This window comes from Cetorhinus maximus, chromosome 6, assembly GCF_964194155.1.
Source record: "Cetorhinus maximus chromosome 6, sCetMax3.hap1.1, whole genome shotgun sequence".
Lineage (NCBI taxonomy): Eukaryota > Metazoa > Chordata > Chondrichthyes > Lamniformes > Cetorhinidae > Cetorhinus > Cetorhinus maximus.
The window spans coordinates 125,640,896-125,656,892 of NC_135884.1; the positions used below are offsets into that span (position 1 = coordinate 125,640,896).

The 15,997-nt window shown below is 42.2% G+C and overlaps 1 protein-coding gene across 2 annotated transcripts in view; it reads right to left on the bottom strand.

The window, feature by feature from the left end:
• The window catches only part of spire2 (spire-type actin nucleation factor 2), a 91,601-nt gene that overhangs the window by 36,776 nt on the left and 38,828 nt on the right, over positions 1-15,997 (bottom strand). For both annotated transcript variants that reach the window (XM_078544446.1, XM_078544447.1), the window contains one exon: positions 353-436. In XM_078544446.1, the coding sequence (XP_078400572.1) occupies positions 353-436 (84 nt within the window). The remainder of the gene's footprint in view (positions 1-352; positions 437-15,997) is intronic.

Here is a 15,997-nt window from a genome sequence, read left to right on the forward strand (position 1 = left end):
GCTTTTCCAACAGCTTTTATTACCAAACACGGTAGAAGCTATTTAAGTGCGGCAAAATTCCAGGAGGCAGTCTGGTGGGTTAGAACAGCTTTGTTCACTGTAACTCCAATGTCGAGCTGTCTGATTTTGCAGGATGAGGAGAACATCTAGCAACATAGATCTATTATATCTAACATAAACTTTCAAAGTTTTTGGTTCCCACGTAATAGGGTAACTTTGCAAAGTAGTTCCCAAGGGGACAATGTCTCATGTGAAAGCACATTATACTCAGACCAAATGAGATGAAAATCAACCTCTTGAAATTCTCTCATGAATGCATATTATCAATCAATCATAAATATACGCCCCTCACCCAGTCTGTATGGTTCAGGTTGTCCAATTCTACTAGTGGAATCTGCTGTGCCTGTGGTTCTCCAACCTGCATCTTCTTCAGCATCTGGAACACAAAAGGAATTAGAACACTGTATTATGACAGAAGAGTGAAATTCAGAATGACACTGAAGTGCCTTGTTATAGATTTTGGACTGCTGGTAAACTCATAGCATTAGACATACATTTGCATTGTAAAGGAAATGAAAATGCAGTGAATACTCAAAAAATTTGCTGGCAGGTTACCTAAATCCTCCAAAGCATCTCCATCTAATGTGGGTCAGTTTTGTTTCACAATGGGAAAACGTGAATTAACACCAGATCCTCCACTCGCCCAAACTGGTGCTAAATTAACAAATCCAACCCAATTTTGAAATGAAAGTTCTGGATTACCAAGATAGCTCAATATCACATTTGTTAGAGACTGAAAGGCTTTGATTGCAACCTTCATTACAGCCTAGAGGAGCATCTGAAGTCCAGTAAGGATTAGCACTAAGCCAATCTGGACTCTGCAAATATTTTACTTCCCTCATTTTAAAATCTAGAGAGATGTGTTGGAGGAAATAATAAAAAGTGTCAGGAAAATGAAAATTTTGTCTCCAGAATCATTCGCCCCCAATAATGCTGATCGGAATAACTGTTCCTATATAATTTACTTCCAGTACTGGAGAGTTAACAGGGTTAAAGGCTGTACTCCTGTGATTCGTTCACTTCCATTCCTCTGAGGAGCAGGGTGTTTTCTGTATGTGAAGAATCAAAAATAATTCAGTAAGTTTCCAAGAGTTTCCCCTCAAGATATAAAAAACTCCAGGTCTATTCTTAGCATTCACAATTTCACAAAGAAAAGAATGATGAGATTATCAGGTCTTATTTTAAATAATATGAAGAAAGCCTGGAAAGATTACTTGTGACAAATGTGGTCTTATTGGATAGTGCTGTACTACACCAGGATAAATGGAACTTTAAAAAAAACTAGTGCTATTTGCTGATGGAATCTTCAGGTTACATTATATTCCTCCCTCCAAAGAATTACAGAATCACCTTTTATAATCAATGATTTAATCTATAACAGTAAAAAAGGTGGGAGTTATTACAAAGAAAGTAATAACATTGCCCCAGTTTACCTGGTACATACCATCATTCGTCATTGTTTTTCAGTGAAGTAATGCTCATCAGGATATTATATATATAGGCAAGAACTGTCCACTGGAAGAAAATAACCTAGAAGGGTTTTTTGCCCTGTATAAGGCTGACTAAAAGAGTTTGAAAGCAAATATTTTATTGCAAGTGATTGCTTGAAGACTTCAAAAATTAATATCTAAGTATCACGAGATTTAAATTAATAAAACACATTTCAGCATACAGATTTTTTTCCCCTTGATGATGATTTTAAAATGTCAGTGTTAGGCTAATAATTAATTCAACATTTTGAAGAGCTGGAAATATTCTGGCATTTGATTTTAATTTACATTAATTTTCAAATATTCTACACCTTATTGTATAGACACACTTTCAAAAAGGAACGAAACCTGACGGACCATCCAGCATCGACCTAGGCACCGGAAACCACAACAGCAAACTCAGCTCTGTCGGCCCTGCAAATCCTCCTTACTAACATCTGGGGGCTAGTGCCAAAATTGGGAGAGCTGACTCACAGACTAGTCAATCAACAGCCTGACATAGTCATCCTCATGGAGTCATACCTTACAGATAATGTCCCAGATACCACCATCACCATCCCTGTCCCACCAGCAGGAGAGACCCAGCAGAGGTGGCGGCACAGTTGTTACAGTCGGGAGGGAGTTGTCCTGGGAGTCGTCAACATTGACTACGGACCCCATGAAGTCTCATGCATCAGATCAAAAATGGGCAAGGAAACCTGCTGATTACCGCGTACCACCCTCCCTCAGCTGATGAATCAGTGTTCCTCCATGTTGAACACCACTTGGAGGAAGCACTGAGGGTGGCAAGGCACAAAATGTGCTCTGGGTGAGGGACTTCAATGTCCATCACCAAGAGCACCACTGCTGACCGAGCTGGCCGAGTCCTAAAGGACATAGCTGCCAGATAGGGAAAAACATACTTGACCATGCTCACCAACCTGTCTGCTGCAGATGCAACTGTCCATGACAGTATCGGTAGGATGACCACCGCACAGTCCTTGTGGAAGCAAAGTCCCGCCTTCACATTGAGGATACCCTCCATCGTGTTGTGTGGCAGTACCACTGTGCTAAATGGGATAGAATTTTCGAACAGTTCTAGCAACTCAGGTTGGGCATCCATGAGGCGCTATGGGCCATCAGCAATAGCAGAATTGTATTCAAGCACAATCTGTAACCCCATGGCCCTGCATATCCCCCACTCTACCATTATCAAGCCAGGGGATCAACCCTGGTTCAATGAAAAGTGCAGGAGGGCATATCAGAAACAGCACCAGGCATACCTAAAATGAGTTGTCAACCTGGTGAAGCTGCAACACAGGACTACTTGTATCCCAAACAGCATAAGCAGCAAGTGATAGACAGAGCTAAGTGATCCCACAACCAACGGATCAGATCTAAGCTCTGCAGTCCTTCCACATCTAGTCGTGAATAGTGGTGAAAAATTAAACAACTCACTGGAAGAGGAGGTTCCACAAATATCCCCATCCTCAATGATGGGGGGGCCCAGCACATCAGTGCAAAAAATAAGGCTGAAGCATTTGCTACAATCTTCAGCCAGAAGTGCTGAATGAATGATCCATCTCGGCCTCCTCTGGAGGTCCCCAGCATCACAGATGCCAGTCTTCAGCTAATTTGATTGACTGCACGTGATATCAAGAAATAGCTGAAGACACTGGAAAGTGCAAAGGCTATGGGCCCTGATAATATTCCGGCAATAGTACTGAAGACTTCAGAACTTGCCACGCCCCTAGCCTAGCTGTTCCAGTACAGCTACAACACTGGCATCTACCCGGCTATGTGGAAAATTGCCCAGGTATGTCCTGTACACAAAAAGCAGGACAAATCCAACCCAGCCAATTACTGCCCCATCAGTCTACTCTCGATCATCAGTAAAGTAATGAAAGGGGTCATCAACAGTGCTATCAAGCGGCACTTGCTTAGCAATAACCTGCTCACTGATGCCCGGTTTGGGTTCCACCAGGGTCACTCATCTCCTGACCTCATTACAGCCTTGGTTCAAACATGGATAAAAGGAACTCCCGAGGTGAGGTGAGAGTGACTGCCCTTGATATCAAGGCTGCTTTAACCGACTGTGGCATCAAGGAGCCCAGCAAAACTGGAGTCAATGGGAATCAGGGGGGAAGCTCTCCACTGGTTGGAATCATACCCAGCACAAAGGAAGATGGTTGTGGTTGGAGGAGGTCAGTCATCTCAGCTCCAGGACATCACTGCAGGAGTTCCTCAGGGTAGTGTCCTCGGCCCAACCATCTTCAGCTGCTTCATCAATGACCCCTCCTTCCATCATAAGGTCAGAAGTGGGGATGTTCGCTGATGATTGCACAATGTTCAGCACCATTCGCGACTCCTCAGATGCTGAAGCAGTCCATGTCCAAATGCAGCAAGACCTGGGCAATATCCAGGCTTGAGCTGACAAGCGGCAAGTAACATTCACGCCACACAAGTGCCAGGCAATGATCATCTTCAACAAGACAGAATCTAACCATCATCCCTTGACATTCAATGGCATTACCATCACTGAATTCCCCACTAATCAACATCCTGGGGGGTTACCATTGACCAGAAACTGAACTGGACTAGCCATATAAATACTGTGGCTAAAAGAGGTCAGAGGTTAGGAACCCTGTGATGTATAACTCACCTCCTGACTCCCAAAAGCCTGTCCACCATTTACAAGGCACAAGTCAGGAATGTAATGGTATAGTCCCCACTTGCCTGGATGAATGCAGCTCTCACAACACTCAAGAAGCTGGGCACTGTCCAGGACAAAGTAGCCTGCTTGATTGGCACCACATCCTCAAACATTCACTTCCTCCACCACCGTTGCACAGTAGCAGCAGTGTGTACCACCTACAAGATACATTGCAGGAATTCACCAAGGCTCCTTCGACAGCACCTTCCAAACCCATGACCACTACCATCTAGAAGGACAAGGGCAGCAGGTAGATGGGAACACCATCACCTGGAAGTTCCCCTCCAAGTCACTCACCATCCTGACTTGGAAATATATCACCGTTCCTTCACTGTTGCTAGATCAAGATCCTGGAACTCCCTCCCTAACAGCACTGTGGGTATGCCCACACCACATGGACTGCAGCAGTTCAAGAAGGTAGCTCACCACCACCTTTTCAAGGGCAACTAGGGATGGGCAATAAATGCTGGCCTAGCCTGCGAAGCCCACATGCCATGAATGAATAAAAAAAAAATTTAAATTTTAATTGATTGTAATGACAAGAAATTAACAGCCCAAAGACCCCACACCATGTGATCACATACTGTAAAAGTTAAAGAGTGACTCTTTAAAAATGTTTCTGATACATGTTTAACATTCAATTTTCAATGAAGACCATGAGCAGATCCTCACTATATTTATCTTGCAATATTGTTCTTTGCACTCGGAGTCAGAAAGAACACTGTCTTTGGTCTCATTCAAAAGAACCCACGCTAGGGTTTTCCTAAGATTAGACCTATGAACAGACATTGTGTAAAAGAGCAATCTGTCCACTCTACAACTGGGGCATGTTTTCACCACATGGTCCCACCTAAACCTGAATCCTAATAATTTCTAAATGAGTCATGAGCTTCAAATTATGGACCTGGGGTGTGTACAAATGTGATATGTACAGAAAGCAGCTTCATTACTATTCTGACCTTTAGGATCAAGGTAACCTTCACAAATTTTCTCACTCTGCAATATATTGGAGTTGTTAGGTGAAAAGAAGACAGGTCCATCGAGTTTGCCCTCTCCTATCCTTTAGACTCATGAGGTAGTGACAGTGAAGTTTTTACACCAATTTGACACGAAAGTGCTGTGCCTAATGAGCAGTTTATTGGCAATCCTAAAAGCCAGAAGATAACGTAAATCTTGCTTTCACAATAAGTTGTTCTTATCTGGAGATAACACTTGTGCTGTTATACAAGATGGTGCAGATGCCCGAGAACCATTACAAAGTAATAAATAACCAGAGAAAAAGCATCTCATGGGTCTTCAAGTATTTTTACGTTCTGTTTGTTGAATGGTCAGCAGAGTAGACAGAGTTTGACAGCAACGTAAGTGAGCTTGTAGGTAAAAATATATTGTTACCTCTTGTTGAGTATTTTAAATTGAAACTTTTGAAAGTGAATGGTTCAAAGTGATGTGGAAACAATCGAGCAATTCATGAGTCACCTGAATCCTACAATTTGATTACAATTAAAAGCCATCCTAAATGTGTGATTACTATGTTACTGTAGGTGCTCATGTGGACCTTGACTTCTGATGTGTTCCATGCTTGCAATCTTCAAGGGTGTTTATGCAAAAAGAGCAATGTGATCATTGTTGGAGTAATGAAAAATCATCTGCTTGTAAGTCATTTTGATTTTCTGGCTGTGTAATGTGATTTTCCTGCACTATTAGATATTTTATAACCTACATTACACTGTAAATAGAAAATCTGATTGCTTTGGAAGTGCTGTTCCAGAAAACAGTTAACAGCCTGTATCAAGGAGCAATTAATCTAAGATAAGACTTATGATGGCTACAGACAAAATGCTGTAAATAACTGGCAAACATAAAAATCACAGGATCTTAAGTGTTGTGGCTAATAGGCAGTTTACTGGCAATCATAAAAGTAGAGAATAACGTAAATCTTGTCTTTTCCATTTCAGTGCCCGCTGTACCCCATAAAATACATCAGATTATTGTTCTATTTTAATTAGTTTCTGTGAATCTGCAACATGGAGTCAGAGAGTCTGTGCTTTTCTTAAGCACACAGGCATCATGGCAGGATGATTGAAAGCTCTTCTGTTCATTTTTACTATTTCACTTAATGATTAGATGCAGAACTGAGCATTTTATTCATAAACCTGAAATTCATTACAGTAGACTCTTTTAGAGTTAGCAGATTTTTAGGAATCTCATTACAGATCCATGTGAAACACTCACCCTGTCCAAAGTTTTTTCAATGATTCCCAAAGATGGTCTTCTCAATGGGTATACTTGATGACAAATGCTTTTAACCTGCAGCTCACTTACATCACTGTTAAATGATGGCTGCACTGCTTTTCAGATTGAGCAGATGATATATAATACACATACACCAAAATAAAAAGATGCTTTCCTGGGGTTATTTCAGTGCTTGTGAGAGAGAAATTCAAACTTAGTTCCGCAGATTTTTTTGGGGCGTAAACTGAAAGATGGGGTTAAATTTTGGGTCAGGAACTCTTGTGCCTGATCTGCCCTATTAGATCACTGGCTGCCATTGGAAACAGCTGCGTTTTCAAGTGCCCAAGGTGCCTGAAACAAGTGTTGGGAGCCTTTTATAGGCACATTGTACCCCTAAAGCCAGTTGTAGGATCGCAATGCAGAATTTGGGTACATATGGATGGAGATTTGACCATTCAATCTCTGCCCAGTTTTACCAGGTCTTGAGGAGGGTTACCAGGATCCTTAAAGGGTTTACTGGAGGTTGCTCAAGGAATGCCCCTGAAATTACATTCCTGCAGAGCTAGGAGGAATGAGGGTGGGGGTGGTGGAGGGGGATGGGGGGGGGCACAGTGGGAGTGTTAAAAGTCCTTTCATAACTTTGAAAAATACCAATGTAAGGGCAAAAGGTTAAAAGGCTGGAAGGTTGAACATTCTTAGACATCAAGCAAATTTGTACAGCAATATACAATGAATGGACCTAGCTTATAGCTCACTCATCCAGCAGAATCAGCAAACTCTCTGTCCTGGTAGTTTCTGGGGGGCTCAGTTCCCTCAGCGTCAGTGCTCAGCTCAATCCAGAGATCCTGACTCAAATTCTGAGAACAACAACTTCTACAATACAGGTTGGCCTGAAAGTGTGCATTAGCGGTGGCCACCCTAGCCTGAGCCAATCCACATTTCTAAGGCGGAGTGGAGCTGTGGCCCACTGATGCGACTTCAACTAGAGAAGATAATCAATACCATCCAACCCACACTCTTCCCCCAGGAACCATTATCCTGCTCTAGTGAAGGTTTAGGGTCTTTAAAAAGCCTCAAGGGACCCACGTCAACTCTCAATTGATGCGAGTTCTACTGAGGAGGTTCAAGGATGTGGGGGAGGAATTTCCGAGGGCAGCCTGGAAATACCCCTTGACATAGCTCAGCTCACATAGCACCTGTCCCCCTCCCCCGAACCCACTGCTGGCTAGAATTTAGATATCCGGGAACAGAATCTGTCCCATATTCATCCCCCCGCCCTGAATGTAAATGACGCTTTCACAATCTCCAACACAAGGATTTGTATATTTAAAAACCTTTACCTCATTTTCTCCATTACATTTTAAGGTGCGGAAAGGGAGAAATAAATGCTTATAATCTGCATAGTGCAATTCCTTTACATAGTGCATGTACCATCTGGCTATAATTTCAGTCACGCGATGAATGTGCACAAAAAAAAACTGAAGGATATTTCCACAATGTGATTCGCTAACACTTGAGCTAGTGTCCCTTTTCAGCACTAGTTCCAAGGGTTGGATGTCGCCGTTGTGCCTTACAGATCAGAAATGAACTACCAGTTAGTGGACTGACCAACAGACGGGTCACTTTGCTGTTCTGCAGTTCATTTAGGCGGCGGAGATTTCAAAACTGGGTTGCATACTACCCGACTCCATTTATTGATATTTCAACAGCAGAAGGTGAGCTTTTGCTCGGCAGAGAAACAGTGGTTTTCTCAATATTACAGGCTGCAAGCTAAGATACAGCAGAATCATAGACTGGATAATGTGTGTAGGGAAACCTACCGAATGGAAACCGTGAGAACCTAGTAGAACTGTAATGTCAGACGGATTGTATGTAGGACAAACACTTCTAAGTTAATATAGGTAAATTTCTTATTTAGGATTAATGATTTCTTTGTGATTTTTAATGCAAGTATCCAATTTAAATATAATTTTTAACCTTTATTCCATGGCCAGGATTTTGGTCTCAGCAGTGAACAAACAGCACCAGCTGTACATTATACTTGCGCTTGCCCACAGACTCTCTCTGAGATTTTACATTGAAACCTATTGTAATTTTGAAATCCAAAACAGCAGAATGCCATTTACATAGAACTGGGGCCTGAACAAGGCAAGCAACTGTGTAGCGCCATAGCCAATCAGATCACAGAATCGTTAATAAGCAAGGTCAAGTCTAAACCAGGAAATGTCAGTTAGAATATTTAATGCAATGTAAAATCAGGTACAGAAAGCAGAGGGAAAGAAAGATGGGATTAAGAAAGAGGTAAAAGAAACAGAAAGCAAAAATGAAGAAATAAATTACAGCTTTTTAGCTTCTTTAAATCTCCAACAATAAATGAAAAGTTGCTAAAGTTAGCTTTCAGTGCCAGAAAGGTTGTTTGGCAGTAATTAAACCTCATCATACCCCCATTATCAAGCAGCTTTTGGAGGAGCAGGGCCACTTGGGCAGTAACTTATGAATTTCTGCATTTAACTGCGCGAGTGCAGTCACCAAAAGTTGTTGTCTGATTACCACTTAAGTAACAGTGAGCCCTATTGGCATCACCGTTATTTCTACAGCAAAATCCAGGCCATTACTTTGGCTACTTTGGACCTTCCACTAAACCGGGTTATTTTCCTTTGGAGGTGCCCCCAACTGACTTTTGGCTACTCTCCAAGTTTTCGTGTCCCACCACTAATTAGAGTACTAGGTGCATCAAGAAACTCAATCAGGAGATGCAGTAACAATCCATTAGCAGAAAGCTTTCCTATCTTTCTTCAAAACAAGCCTGAAAATGATCTCGTTCCCCCGTCCAGTCCCCAGTTTGCAGGGGTCTCAGAATGCGAGTTCGGCATAATGGAAACTGCTTCCCTATTTCAAGGTCAACACACCAGGGGGTCATTGGGAGGGGCATGAACACATAGCAAGAGAGTTAGGGGAATGTTCAGGAGGCGTGATTGAAACTTACGTTACCCTTAAAGCATCCATTAGTTGTTCATCAACCCTCACCTTAGTGAAAGGGTTTCAGAATTGTTACAGCGCAGGAGGAGGCCACTCGACCCATCGTGTCTGCACCAGCTCACCGAATGAGCAATTCCCTTAGTGCCTTTCTCCCGTCTTCTCCCAGTAACCCTGCACATTCTCTCTTTTGGGATAACAGTCTAATTCCCTCTTGAATGTTTCAATTGAATCTGCCTCACCACACTCTCAGGCAGTGCATTCCAGTCCTTAACCACTTGCCCCTTCGTTCTTTTGGGTTAAAATTCAGCCCAGTGAGTCCAAGTTGGGTTGGGGAAATTCCATTTAACTGAAGCAAAACCTCACTGAGAATGTTTTTGAACGTGGAACGAGACATAGCCAAAGTATGGGAAGAGAATTGTAGATGCAGGTGTGTGATGAGTCAATGCTCTGATACTGGTGTTGAAGCGGAGGGAGGAGGGTGGCACACAGGGGGATTTCAGGGAGACAGTGACACAGGAGGTAAACCTGAACAATGCTAATGGTATAGTGTGTGGCAAGGTCATGAAGGAATTTGTAAACAAGAAAGAGAAATTCAAAATCATTGCCTTAGTGAGCCAGTGGAAGTAGGTGAGGACAGGGGTGCTGGATAACTTTGATTTAGTAAAGAAAGACTTGCATTTTATAGCGTCTTTCACAGCCACCTGATGTCTCAAAGCTTTACAGCCAATGAAGTGCAGTCATTGTCGAATTGTAGGAAACATGGCAGCCAATGTACATAAACAGCAATGTGATAATGACCAGGTAATTTGTTTGTTTTGGTGATGTTGATTGAGGGCAAATATCATCAGAACACTAGAGACAAATCTAGTTCTTCTTCGAAATATTGCCATGGGATCTTTTACATCTACCTGAGCAGGCTGACAGGGCCTTGGTTTAATGTCTCATCTGAAAGACTGCACCTCCAACGCTACTGTGTCCCTATTGAACTTGGGTGTAAGCCACGATCTTGTGCTCAAGCCCTTGACTGGGACTTGATCTCAGAACTTTGTGACTCAGAGGCAAGAGCGCTACCAACTGAGCCGTAGCTATCACTCAAAACCTATGGGATGGGATCCAGGTTCTCACAGTTTGGGTGTGTTCAGGTTTGTGCAGGGTGGAGCTCAGGCAGGTACCCAGTATCATTTTTGCCTTCAAGATATGTCTTATGATTAAAGCCAACCCCTGTGATCTCAGAGGAATTTGTAAACAAGCATTGCTGAAATTTTATTCACGCATTGTTTAAATAATTTCACTGATCCAAAAAGCTTTTGATTGTTAATACTAGTCAAAACATTTTGGTTTTATCCAGTTCAAGTAGCAATAAAACAAATGCAAGTCACATTGTTTGTTTCCAGTGATGTTGACCTGCCCTGGAAAAGCTCCACTTCACATTTATGGGTTGGATAATATGGGCTGGGTGGACATGAATGTCAGTTAACATTCTATGCGGTTTATGCAGGACTTCCCCTACAGTTTCTGGCAAATGAAATAATTGATCATGCTTTCTGTTTTTATGCAACCTGGGTAAATTTGTTCGGTTACTTTGACCTGTATCTGCTAACATAAGTCACTTATAATGCCAACCGAGTTTCCTATAAGTTAAACAGTCATAAGATTTTTTTCACATTATAAATACCATTATAAAAACGTAAGGAAGATGCAGCATCTATGTGGAGACATTATATTCTGTGCAAGGGTGGTGCAACGGAGGTGATGGGTGGTAAGGGGAGCGGGTGGGCGGTTCGGCATTAGAGAAAATTGAATTTGCATTAAGGGTAATGTTGAGATATCCAGTAAGTTTGTTGAGCTGTTCGGATCAAATACTTCATTTTTTATGTCACCTCTTGCCTAAGAGCCTTTAACTTTCCTGGCCCCAAGCTCTACAAGTGACACCATAAGAATTCTTATTGCTGTCCTTCTTTCAAAAGCCTTCTTAAAACCTCTCTTTTTACTATAGAACAGAACAGTCACTTTCCTATCATAGCTCAGCATCTGTTTTCATCTCTGTGAAGTGCCCCAAAACATTCATTACATTATATGTGTTATATAAATGCAAGTTAAATAGCACAAAAGATTACACCTTTCTGTAGACTCAATGCTGCACCACTTATGAGCACAGTCCCTTCATATTTGTTTTCCTGATGTTTACTGTGCTACCCTTTACATTGCTTTAATGCTCTCTGGTTTGTTCCTGCACTTAAATTGAACATTGAAAATAAAGTCTTTTACAAAAAAAAGTTAATTAACCAGAGTAGTATATGTTTTAAATCAAAAATTGACATTTTGTGCATCATTTTTGTTAAATATTTGATCAGTGAGACATTTCCTGACAGCTCACACAGGTAACCAGCAAAAAATGCCAGTTGTTAGGTGGGTCTTAAGATAAGACTAGTAAGAAAATAGTTTCACAAATGGCATTGAACAAGCAGTATGTTTATATTATTGATCTTCAAAAGCTTTAGTGTTTCTGGATTATCTATTCACATTAGCAGGTGCTCCATAATCAGAATCCTTTTTTTTTATTCATTCACAGGATGTGGGATTCGCTGGCTGGGCTAACATTTATTGCCCATCCCTAATTGCCCTCGAGAAAGTGGTGGTGAACTGCCTTCTTGAACTGCTGCAGTCCATGTGATGTAGGTACACCCACATTGCTATAAGGAAGGGAGTTCCAGGATTTTGATCCAGCGACAGTGAAGGAACGCTGATATATACCCAAGACAGGATGATGAGTGTCTTGGATGGGAACTTCCAGGCGGTGGTGTTCCCATCTATCTGCTGCCCTTGTCCTTCTAGATGGTAGTATCATTCTCAAAAGAACCTTGGTGAATTCCTGCAATGCATCTTGTAGATGGTACACACTGCTGTTACTGTGTGTTGGTAGTGAAGGGAGTGAATATTTGTGGATGTGGTGCCAATCAAGTGGACTGTGTCCTGGGTAGTGTCAAGCTTCTTGAGTGTTGTGGGAGCTAAATTAATCTAGGCAAGTGGGGAGTATACCATCACACTCCTGACTTGTGCCTTGTAGATGGTGGACAGGTTTTTGGGAGTCAGGAGGTGAGTTACTCATTGCAGGATTCCTAGCCTCTGACCTCCTCTTGTAGTCGTAGTATTTATATGGCTAGTTCAGTTGAGTTTCTGGTCAATGGTAACCCCCAGGATGTTGATAGTGGGGGATTCAATGATGGCAATGCCATTGAACATCAAGGGGTGATGGTTAGATTCTCTTTTGTTGGAGATGGTCATTGCCTGGCACTTGTGCAGCACGAATGTTACTTGCCACTTGTCAGCTCAAGCCTGGATATTGTCCAGCTCTTGCTGCATTTGGACATGGACTGCTTTAGTATCTGAGGAGTTGTGGATGGTGCTGAACATTGTGCAATCATCAGCGAACATCCCCGCTTCTGGCCTATGAAGGAAGGAGGGTCATTGACAAAACAGCTGAAGATGGTTGGGCCGAGGACACTAGCCTGAGGAACTCCTGCAGTGATGTCCTGGAGCCGAGATGACTGACCTCCAACAAGCATCTTCCTGGGTGCTATGTATGGCTCCAACCAGTGGAGAGTTTCCCCCCCACCGATTCCCATTGACCCCAATTTTGCTGGGGCTCCTTGATGCCACACTCAGTCAAATGCGGCCTTGATGTCAAGGGCAGTCACTCTCACAGCACCTCTGGAGTTAAGCTGTGTTGTCCATGTTTGAACCACACCCAACAAATAAACAGCTTTTAGAGGTGTGACGTGTGTACATTAATGAGCTTATTACAGAGAGATTTTGTCAACAGAGCAGGTGCACTGAATACTGAAGCTTGATGGCCTCAAAAGGTAGAATGGTAGAAATTGTGGCATTATGTTCAAGACAACATAAATGTGGGAAATAAAAACAAAAAGCTAAAAGCTACTGCGGATGCTGGAAATCCAAAACAAAAACAGAATTACCTGGAAAAACTCAGCAGGTCTGGCAGCATCGGTGGAGAAGAAAACAGTTGACGTTTCGAGTTCTGCCGAAGGGTCATGAGGACTCGAAACGTCAACTGTTTTCTTCTCCACCGATGCTGCCAGACCTGCTGAGTTTTTCCAGGCAATTCTGTTTTTGTTTTAAATGTGGGAAATGTTGGGCAGGCATCTATATGGTGAGGCCATTTGGAGCCAGGCTGGTTACTGAATGACCACCATCCAAATAGAACACAATAAAAGCAGCTTTGGCTTATAAAAAACAGTAAACCAGTGAGGTGTAAAAGACAAGTGCTTTTTATAGGTACAGAAATGAAAAGTATGCAAGTAGTCAAGAAGGAGCTTTATGGGTATGGTACATGCTAGTGTAATAGATCTACCACTGGTACTAATGTAACATTAGATAATCATCAGTAATAGAAACAAAATCAAGTGGTGAAGCTTTAAAGTAGACTTAGAAATGTGTCATAAGTACAGTGTGCTGAATCACCTCATGAACATTTGCTAGGGTATTTGCACAGGGCTGTGCCTAATTTTGTTCCCACTGTTCTGGTTTGATCAGTTTGTTTATCTATTAAACTATAAACACAATGGTGAATATTTTTAAACATCTGTTCTGAGTATGCCCCACCCAAATTCTTGAGCAGCAAATCGGAGGCAAGATGGCTACCTGTTCAAATGATTTTCTTGGTTAAATTCCCCCATGAATAAAATCTGACATTTTTGGATAGCGACCAAACATTTCACTTCCTTGAAGGGTTTCAAGCATGTTTGATATGTGTGATCATGGCAGGGCAAGACCAGCGATTTAGCATATTACAGCAAGGAGTGCCAGGATGTGCGTTCAAACCATACCTCCAGCTGATAATCTTAATGATGCCCACTTGGTGGGTGGTACTTGGGTGGAACTGAGTGAATGCTATGTTCTTAGGGTAGGGTGGGTGGAAATGGGTGATTGGGTCAGATCTCACAGGCTACCAATAGATGAGTAAAAACAGACTAAAAGTAGTAGTGCCACTGGCAAAGGAGTGAGATACCTGGTGGTCACATGTGTGGACTTTGCCTACAACTCAAGAAATACCAGGCAATCCAGAACCATTCCTGTTAACCCATCAGGCCCAGGCAGCTCCCACATAAATCTTGATCACTCTGGTAAAAGGTAAAGTGAAACATCCCCGTCCTGACCTGACCAGGTCAATCAGCATATATGCAAATTCCTTATCAAGCAAAATACTGGGAACTAATGTCAAATGATGTTGATTCTCAAATAGTGCATTGTTCTCAGCACACTCCAATGTATGAATCACAGGATTGTTAGAGTGCAAAAGGTGTCCATTCGGCCAACTGTGTCTGCGCCAGCTCTCCAAATGAGCAACTCACTTTGTGCTATCCTCCTACCTTCTCCCCGTAATCCAACACATTCTTCCTTTGCAAATAACAGTCTAATTCCCTTTTGAATGCATCGATTGAACCCGGCTCCACCGCACAACATATCCCACTCTATGTATCGTGCGACAATGCAATATTTGTGCTCTTATCTCAAGGAAATTGTTTTCTTAAACTATTTAATTAAAAAATGAAGGAGTCGCACCAGCAGAAACTCCTTTCAAAACAGATCTATCAGCGAACTATGATTAACAGCCTTTATTTTGGTTCGTACATTTATGAATGTTGTTGTTTAAAACAGCAAACCTTTAAGTGCTTTAGACATTTTTATTTCGGGTTTGCTGAAGTACAAGAGAGCTGATGATTACCACTTCCTGCTGAATCATCCATCAGTTTATGACTGTCTCCATCAACCTTAATACAATTCCCAGTCAGCCTCAGTGATGAGACAGGTCTCATCACCACTTGGTACTTAACAGGGGAAGGGAATTTCGAACAGAAATCTAAAACAAAACTCTTAATTATAATTCCTTGTTAGCCATCTTTTTTTTTAAAAGGGACCTCTGATAGTTAGCCTCCTTCTTTGGGGGGGACTGTGCAATGCTCTACTCTAGTTGATTACGATACTGTTCCTTCACCTTGAGGACCTGACTGACGAAATGCAAACCTTTCTCCTTCTACTAGTCCTAAATGATGATGTGATTATCAGTAGCATGAATCTTGACAGCAAATATATGAGGGTTCTGCAGTCGGCACAGAAACTCTGCAGTACAAAAGTGCTATGGGTGAAGTAATGTGTCGAATTTTCTGAGGAGCAGCGATCACCAACGGATTGCCACTCTGTTCCTATATTTCTTTTTACACAGCGCCGGAGTTTTGCATTTCTGGATGAGATTTCCAAACCGGGCCTCTTCAGAAATGCGGGATGCACTTGTTCAAGACGTTTTTCTTCGTATTGCAGTATCGTCAGGGGAAGCCAAGCTACACCCCGTCTTTACGGCACCAGCTTCCGTGTTTCGTCAAGTCTTCATTCACTAAAATGTGGAAAACTTTGAGACTTTTAAATAGCTTTTCAGTCTGTTAGTTAACGAGTGTGTGAAGGTGGCTGGTGGCAGCGTGGGTAAGGGGTCGGGTGGCAGGGTGAGTAGGTGGGGGTCAGGTCAGGG